Source organism: Miscanthus floridulus, chromosome 2 (genome assembly GCF_019320115.1).
Source record: "Miscanthus floridulus cultivar M001 chromosome 2, ASM1932011v1, whole genome shotgun sequence".
Lineage (NCBI taxonomy): Eukaryota > Viridiplantae > Streptophyta > Magnoliopsida > Poales > Poaceae > Miscanthus > Miscanthus floridulus.
This window is the reverse complement of record NC_089581.1, coordinates 163,528,183-163,537,517: the sequence shown is the minus strand read 5'-3', so window position 1 is coordinate 163,537,517 and position 9,335 is coordinate 163,528,183. Positions and strand designations below refer to the sequence as shown.

Genomic DNA, 9,335 nt, shown 5'->3' with positions numbered 1-9,335 from the left:
CGCCCGTCCCGTCGTGCCGTGCTCCCGCGGTCCACCGGTGAGCACGCGCCGAATCGGCCGCTGCCGCCTGCCTATACACGCCCGTCACACACCAAGCAGCAAGCACTTCTCCCACTCGCACACCACACCCCGACAAAGCGAGCCAGAGCAGCAGCCGCCGCAAAAACCCCTGCGGCCGGGCGTCTCTCTATATCGATCGCCGGGGCAGCAAGCAGCAGCGACGCGCGCACACAAGTGAAGGGAAGTGAATCAGTGGTTGGTTGGGGTTCTCGTCCTGGCTATGAGAGGTTTAAGGCGGTGTCTGCCGTTCGGCGGCGGCGGGTGCTGCTGCGGTGAAGGCGTCGGCAGGGGAGGGGGCGTGGCGGACGGACTGGTGTGGGACGTGGCCCTGAAGGCGCACGCGTCCGGTGACTACTCCATCGCCGTGGCGCAGGCGAACGAGTCGCTCGAGGACCAGGCGCAGGTGCTCGCGGCCCCGGCCGCCACGCTCGTCGGCATCTTCGACGGGCACGGCGGGCCCGAGGCCGCGCGATTCGTCAACAGGCGCCTCTTCTCCCATATCCAAGGTGAGCCTCGATCGATCGCTGCTGGAGATGATCTCGATATGCAAACATGTTGTACGACTGCACCTGTTTTTCTGACTGAAATGTCGAGACGACCCTGCGCAGGCTTTGCGGCTGAGAACGGGGGCCTGTCGGCGGAGGTGCTCCAGAAGGCGTTCGGCGCGACGGAGGAGGAGTTCATAGGCCTGGTGCAGAAGTCGTGGCCGTCGCAGCCGAGGATCGTGTCCGTGGGCTCCTGCTGCCTGGTGGGTGCCATCGAGGGCGGGACGCTGTACGTGGCCAACCTCGGGGACTCGCGCGCCGTGCTGGGCCGCCGCGGCGGCAAAGGGAACAAGCGGGTGGTGGCGGAGCGGCTGTCGCAGGACCACAACGTCGCCGACGAGGACGTGCGGCGGGAGGTGGCCGAGATGCACCCGGACGAGCCGCACATCGTGCTCAACAGCCACGGCGTGTGGCGGATCAAGGGGATCATCCAGGTGTCACGGTCCATCGGCGACGTGTACCTCAAGAAGCCCGACATCTGCAGGAACAACCCGGCGCTGCAGCAGTCCCTCTGCCCGTTCCCGCTGCGCTGCCCCGTGATGAGCGCCGTGCCGTCCATCACCACGCGAGAGCTGCGCCCGGGCGACCGGTTCCTCATCTTCGCGTCGGACGGGCTGTGGGAGCAGCTCAGCGACGAGGCCGCGGTGGGCGTCGTGGCGAGCAGCCCGAGGAAGGGCGTGGCCATGCGCCTGGTGCGGGCCGCCCAGCTGGAGGCGGCGCGGAAGAAGGAGGTCAAGTACGACAAGATCCGGACCATCGAGAAGGGCCAGCGCCGGCACTTCCACGACGACATCACCGTCGTCGTGCTCTTCCTCGACAAGTGCAGGGGCGCCGCCAGGTCCGGCCTCGAGGACATCGACGGCACCTATGCGCCACTGGACGTGTTCTCCTACAGCCCCGCCGGCGATCACGAGGACCCGACGAAGCCCGTCCTGCGTCGTTGATACGGATCATCGCTTGGTGTTCCGCGTGCTGACAGAGTCTCAGAGACTGAACAAACATACTCTTATTTCCAGTGTTCTTCCATTGCTTTGCTTCGCTCTCTAAACGAGAGAGGTGTACATATGAACCATGCTTGAGTTGTTTCGTTTGGAATGCAGGAATCTTTGCCGATTCTTGCATGAATTGAGTTGTTTCCCGTTCAAGGACAATTCGTTTGTAAAGAAATACTAGTTTGTCAGGTCACGTGTCATAGATTGTAAATCTTCATCCATCTCTTCTCACTCTTTTTAAAAAAAAATAATAATCTATTGCCTCCAACAGTTCTAGCTACTATCTGCTCTTCCGATGTTATGTTCTTCATAGCCGTCAACCGAAAGAGAAGATGAATATACTCAGCGCTTGCTGCTTAGCAGCCGGCCGCCGGCGACCTCCTTCGGTCCTTCCAGCGCGTGAACTGCATGTGAGGCAGGCAAGCCGGTCGTCACTCAACGGTCATGGTCTCGGTGAATATGGTGATGTGGAAAGACAGACACAATCGTGGATCGGTTCAACCAGCAATATAATTCTTGACCTCTGAGTCAAAAAGAGTGATGGCATCGATGCCCGGATGTCCAGGATCACGAGAAATGCCTCCAACAGTTCAAAGTTTTTTTTATATAAAAAACTGCTAGCAGAATTGATAAAAAGAGGCAGGGTGGATCTAGCGGTGAGTGTGGTGTGGGTGGGGAGCCCCCTCCCGCCGCTGATCCCCGTAGAGCCTCTCAAAGAATTCTTGCCATGACTGCTTTGAGAATAAGCTGGAGGATGACAATAAACTCGTAACTTTAGCTCCTGAACTCGTAACTTCAGCTCCTCAACTTTTATCCTCAATCTGCCACCGTAGAGAAGGGATAAATAGCAATAGAGGGAAAATTTAAGAAATGATTTCACTCAACAACACTCTTGTAATGTTGTTCGGTGGGTGCTCCTATCTCGCTGGCGACTTGCTAGCACGACTCTTATAACTTCAAATATTCCTGCCTTTTTAATGAAATACGAGCTCAACATGCTCATGAAAAAGACATGCACGATAACTAACTATCTCTTTTAGTTTTGAGAAATCCTATACCGTACTCGGTTGTTTTGGCGTCCTTTGACACACGATTTTCTATCCCTTGGATCTGACACCCTCCGATCTGCCTCTGCTGTGTCGAGCTCTGTGCAGCACTCGATTTCCCAACAACCGCTACTCCCTCCGCGCATGCCCCCAGGCTGGCCGCCCTCCAGATTGCTACCCGGGCTGCCTTCCATCTCCGGCCGCCGCGCGCCCCAAGCCGGCCGCCCTCCAGCTCACTACCCGGAGGCCCTCCTCCATCCCCCGGTCTGCCGCTCTAGATCGGCACCAGCGTGCCCTCCTCCTCGCCGGACCTCGCGCCTCCGTCTTCCTCCTTCCTCGCTCCAGCGTCGCCAGTCGTGCCCTCGCCTCGTGCTCCCCTCCGGTGGCCGTGCCCGCTTCGTGCTGCCCTCCGGTGGTTGTGCGCACAGAGCTCCTTCCTTGTCGTGGCCGTGCTCCCATCGTCCTCCGTCCTTGCCGTTGCCGAAGTTCGGCGAGGGGCACCTGCGGTCGAGATCTGGTGAGAGAGCATTGCGGTGGCAACGGCACGAAGAAGCGTGGCTGCCTCGCCGCCCTCAGCCCCTGCTTCGTCGTCTTCCCCGTCGGTGGGGCACCCACGGCATGTTGCTGTGCTCGGCATTTTGTGTGAAGAATTTGTAATTTTTTTGAAAAATTCGTGAACAATTTGACATATATTTCTCTAATATCTACAATTCATAGAAATAATTTATAAATTTTTCTGAAAAAATGGCATATATTTTTCTGACATCTACACTTATCACTAAATTACATCACTCTGTCTAATAAATTACACTGAAAAAATCATTGTAAATATAGTAATAAAACAGTGTAAATATAGCTAAAAGACAGTGTAATTACATAAGAAAAAATCAGGTGTCAGGAGCTTTAAAACACTCAGTTGTTGGGTAGACAGGTTCGTAGGTAGTCCATAAAATACGTATAGACTGACATCAAAACTATCTCTCCTTAGTTTTAGGTAGTCCATAAAATGTGTCTAGAGTGACATCAAAAAGTGGAGAGAAGGTTTTGACATCACTCTTCTCAGCCCTTGTTTAGTTGGCGAAATTTTTTAGGAAATGGTACTGTAACACTTTCGTTGTTATTTGGCAATTAGTGTTCAATCATAATCTAATTAGTCTTAAAAGATTCGTCTCGTGAATTTCGTCTAAACTGTGTAATTAGTTTTATTTTTTATTTATATTTAATGCTTCATGCATACGTCCAAAGATTCGATGTGACGAGAAATCTTGAAAAATTTTGTAAAATTTTAGGAACTAAACAGGCACTCACTGTGGCTGCCGATGCCAGAGGGAAGGTTTTGGCACCACTCTTCTTACTGCAACTGGCGATACCAGTTTGTAGTAAAGTCAAGAAAACACAGAGCCCACTGAAGTTACAGACTACCAGTGAAGACAAGGAGCACATGCTCCGTTTGGCGCTCACTATTCGAATCGATGATAGAAGGATGGTATGACTCGAAATGATACATAACTGAGAATACTCAAACATCATGTAACAAACTGTTGTATTTTCCGATCCAAGCTATACTAGCAGGACCAATAATAAAAAAAATTCATATCCAGGTGGAAATCCTCCCTCCACCGGGTTGAATTTATCAAAAAAGAAAGAAAATACGAAGCGGTGAACATTCTTGTCCCGATGCCCACCGGTGCCCAATTAATAAAGAATGAATTTGTTGGTCTTTCAATGCTCACGTGTAACCGATGGCAAAGAGAGATAATGGTTATTTTATTTTATGTAGGTATAGATATTTAGATAGTTTAAGCCTATATTTCTCTAGGCACCGCTTACACGCTGTGGATGGTCTTATCCTCTCTACTAACGCTTGGGGCATTGAAAGGCACCTGTAACTGTTGGCGAAGAGAGAGGTAGTGGATAGTTTTTCTATGTCGATCTTTTGGGTCTATCTTTTTTTCGACAACAGCTTGTACGCTGCAGAGGGCCTTATCCTCTCTACTACTACTAACGCTTGGGGGGGCGTTGAAAGACACCGTTAAAAAATTTGTGTATTCCTTTATTCCCCTAGCTTCCATGGAATGAGTAGTAACAGTGACCGTACTTCCTCCATCGGAAGGCCGAGGATATGTTGAGTCATTGCTCAGAACTTGGTAAGTTTCTGTTGACCAAAGATGGTATGCCATCTATCCAAAATTCGTTCGGAGTACTGACAATGGGCGATGAGGTGGACGACCCATTCGTTTGTTGTTTGACAAAGTGCGCAAATTTGCTGGTTTGGCCAGCCTCGAGAAGCAAGGTGATGAGCCGTCCAGAGCTGGTTTTGGTATATATATGCAATGCAAGCCACTCGAAAAACTTGCAATTCGGCAGCGCCCACATTTTCCAAACCAGATCAGCTTTTCTAGATCGTATTTGTGGAGCCCTGGATAAACTGTTGGCAGTGGGCAGGCGGGTCTAACCTTTAGGGCCGTGGTCCTTGGATCGTTTCAGTTTCAAGCTTCAACTAGCAACATGTGTCATGCTTAGTCAACAAAGTTTCTTCCGAATTCAGACCCACCCAACTTGAGCGCAGATTATATGCTTGAGTATATATACGCAAGATATGTATATTATATATAGCTTAGTGTTAACGCGTTTTGGCATCGTTGCAACTGCACATACATGAACTACAAAATGGCTAGACTTTGGCGGAAGAACTTTGCTGAATCCGGACCTCTCACCTAGAAACAGAGGCGAGCCCACGGCATCCTCCGTCGCGCAAGCGTCCACTAGGGCACTAGTCCTAGCCATCGGTATCTCCACTGACCTGTTGACCAAGACCGTGTCCAGGACGGCAGGCCAGCGCAAAGAGACAGAGCAGTCCTTCCTCCGATTCTGTTAGCATCATGTGTGCGTGACTGATGACCTGGTGGCTGCCGGTGGGCATGGCAGACTCGCACGGAAACCATTCGGGGGAGGGCGTCACGTCAGAACCCGCGTGCCGGCCCCGCAGCGGCAGCAGATGTGTGCCACATTTCCCCCCGGGTCATCTGCCTGCGTGCAGGCCTGTGGAAAAAAGAAAGACTTTGAACCGATCCGTTGTCAGTTGAGGTTGTTATGAATTGATTGACAGATGAGGTGCTTTGGATCGGCCAGACGTTGACGGCGATCGAGATGACGCTGAGCCTGAGGTGCCCGGGTTTGTTGCTTTCCTATTGGACTTCGGGGGTGTTTGGTTCTTCAGTGGTTTTTAAAATTCATGTCACATCGAAAATTTAGATATTAATAAGAAGTATTAAATATAGATTAATTATAAAATCAATTATATAGATGGAGGCTAATTTATTAGACGAATTTTGTAAGCATAATCAATCCGTCATTAGCATATGGTTACTGTAGCACCGCGTTGTCAAATCATGGACTAATTAGGCTTAAAAGATTCGTCTCGTAAATTAGTCGTAAGTTGTGCAATTTGTTTCGTAATTAGTCTATATTTAATACTCCATGCATATATTTAAACATTTAATATGACAATTAGTTTCATAATTAATCTATATTTAATACTATATATATGTGTCTAAACATTCAATGTGACAGAAACAGAAATTTTAGAAGTTGATGTAGAAACTAAAAAGCCCTTCTTCCTTGGCTTCAGCACTCGGCAGTCAAGTCTCTTCCGTATACGGTTGCCTAATGTGCTGTCGTGTACTAGGAGTACCCATGTGTCTGGCTGCATTCATGTCATCGGCGTTTTCATGGAAATTGCAGTGCAGGCGAGAGGCGACTGATGGGACTATGGGAGTAGTACACTTTATTTATTTCATACTATATTATTTATAATTATAAAGGTATTGATTATTAGACAATACATTTGATTATAAATCTGATAGTATCAAGTTTATATTATAATAATATTAAAAGTTGTTAGTTAATTGGTCATAAATTATAAAGTTTGACTCTTGACCTACACAAAATGTCCAAGGGAGTACATACTAATAAAGAATTATCAAGCCACGATAATAATCTAAATCTATCAAATCATGTTATGATATGAAGGTCCAAATTCACATAGAAATTCGAAGATACATTATCTTTGATCATAATTAGGAATAAATTTATTTTTTTAATATAATTCAAACCATTGAGACAAGAAAACATAGAGTATGTCTCTATCCTACATAGCCTTGCACGTTAGCGCGGTCTAAATTGTTACTGTTTTGAATATCTATCGTGTCTTGCATAAAATGAAAGACTAAAAAATATATAAACCACATATCCGATTTGTCTTTTTGTCCAAAAGCTAACACTATTAAAATGACTTAATAGAATAGGGGCAACTCTTCCTTCAGTTTTAAAACACAGGGGGTAAACTTACAAAGTTTAAAAAACGATGGTAAACTCGTCATTTTCCTTCAAAACAAGGGCATGAATGCCAAAGCCCCTTAAGATTATGTTTTGTTACTGACATTGTGTTGCATTACTCATCTCTATGTATTCTAGTAGAGATTAGACCTCATCAAAAGTCAGGTCAAGTCGGGTTCGACACATTAACGGATTGGGCTATATTTCTCTTTTTTCTACTCTGTGTCGGGTCATGGGGTAAAAAATCATGTTCTGAATTTGATCTGATGCATTGGTGGGTCAGGTCATATTTTTTGGATGGGTTGGGTAAAGTGGCCTATGCTTTTTTAGAAAAAGGTTCAACCATGCTTTTATAATGCGAATAAATTTTGTACTAGTGTTGGACATACCAGCTTACGAGAAACATAGCAAGAAATGATGCCACACTGGGTCAGCCAACTCCAATCCACCCAAGTCTCGAGAAACTAAAAAATGAGTCGCAAGTCTTTCCAATGAAATCTTCTTCAAGATGTTGCTTTGTAGTATGCTTCAAAAAGGTCTTCATCGGTTCCTCCAAATGAATCTTTAGCTTGTCCATCGATTTGCCATCAGAATCCATCAATTGCGTCCGTCACATCTAGATATGATCAATTTCAAATAGATCTAACAGAAATGATGTGGACAACGTGGGTGTCTACTAAAACTTCAGTGTCTACTAAAATGGCACTCCTACCTCCTTGATCTGACGAGGGCAGAGAAGAGCATGCTAGATGGCATGGGTAGAATCGAGGTGAACGATGTGTGGAGGAGGAGGAGGCGGTGAGTGTGGGCGTCTTTTTAGATGGGTCACCGGCAAGGTGGAGGCGGCCAATATGATGGCCAGGAGGCAGAGAGTGCCTACATGGATGGCATGGTGACGAGCATAAGTGTCCTCTTGGACGAGGTCACCAGGGGGTGGTGGAGGCAGGTGATGTGGTTAATGAGACAAGGGTCATTATGGGGGGTATACCCCCCGGTATCCATAAGACAAGACATAGGCCGCACCATCAGAGGTGTGCAGCGCACGGCACTGGTCGGCGTGCACCGCAAGGCTACAATAAGATATTGTATAATACAAAATAGGATACTTTCCTTTTAACCCTACCCCTCCAGAGCATATAAGGAGGGGCAGGGGTCCCCTAGTCGGCATGCCCCATCCCACATCCAATCACACACGCAATATCATACGATAGCCAATACAGACCAACAGACCATAGGAGTAGGGTATTACGTCGTGCGGATGGCCTGAACCTGTCTAACTCTTGTGTCTTTGTTGCCTTCTTGTTCTTGATTATGCGCACCTTTGCCGATCAATCTACCTTCGTGGGATACCCCTCAGAGGACTACCGATGATATTCTATCGATAGTTGACGCGCCAGATAGGGGTGTACGTGTTGTTTCCATGACGAACAAGATGGTACACTTTTTAGGCTCTTCGTCCTCTCCAAAGCCTGGCTAGATCTTTACGGTTGGATCGATCTCCTGGGTCATCAATGCTGATGGAGACGGAGAGATCAACAAGCCGGTGCAGATCGATTCTGCACCAACCACACCAACACCCGCAACAATAGATCCGATCTCAAAACCGCCTTCGAGGTCGTCTTCACCAACAACTCGTCGCTTGCTACCCCGCTACTCGAGGAAGCAGGTCGGCAACAACGATCTAATCTCATCCATCGATCAGGTCAGCCAGAAAGCTCGAGGGCCGAGCAATTTCGTCGATGCCGACCAGACGTTCTGTCTAAAGCTAAGTCACGCTTTAATATTTTTTTAAATATTCCCCAACCTTTATATATCTCCATGATGTTTCTTCAAGCTGTTTTCTCCATGTTTGTTCACCGAATGATTTTCTTTCATGTATACCATCTTAAAGATGACATACAGCTAAGCCTAAGGCAACTTTTCGAATAGTCATGTTGACGCTCGGATGTCCCCAGAGACAACCATGTCTCTGGTTCCTCCCTACACGTGCATGAGCGTCTGCCCTCTGCATTATGGGTGGTCAACAGCGGCTCCTTAGCAACGCTTTTTTCTTCCTACACGCACATGGGCTCCATGCTCCGCATCATAGTTAACGGGCTAGTTAGGGCTGGAGACTCAGCTACACCCGAACTGGTCGGACGGTTTATATTAAATATAAACACATCTTCAGAATAACAATAAGTGTTCACACCAACTGATCACCGAGCTGCATATGCTATTTCATCACCATTGCTGATTCTTCTCTGGAGTTCATATATTTTATTTTTACATCATGTACAACCCATTCTACACATTTGTTTCACAGGGGCACGATTTGGTCAACGAGCTTACGCTCAGGGACCAAACAAGATGAT

The 9,335-nt window shown here is 47.8% G+C and overlaps 1 protein-coding gene across 1 annotated transcript; it reads left to right on the top strand.

The window, feature by feature from the left end:
* LOC136540422 (probable protein phosphatase 2C 29) lies at positions 1-1,814 on the top strand. The gene is made up of 2 exons (XM_066532432.1): positions 1-566; positions 669-1,814. Exons 1-2 carry the CDS (start codon positions 281-283, stop codon positions 1,547-1,549), a joined length of 1,167 nt encoding a protein of 388 aa, XP_066388529.1. The 5' UTR covers positions 1-280; the 3' UTR covers positions 1,550-1,814.
* The last annotated feature ends 7,521 nt before the right edge of the window (positions 1,815-9,335 follow it).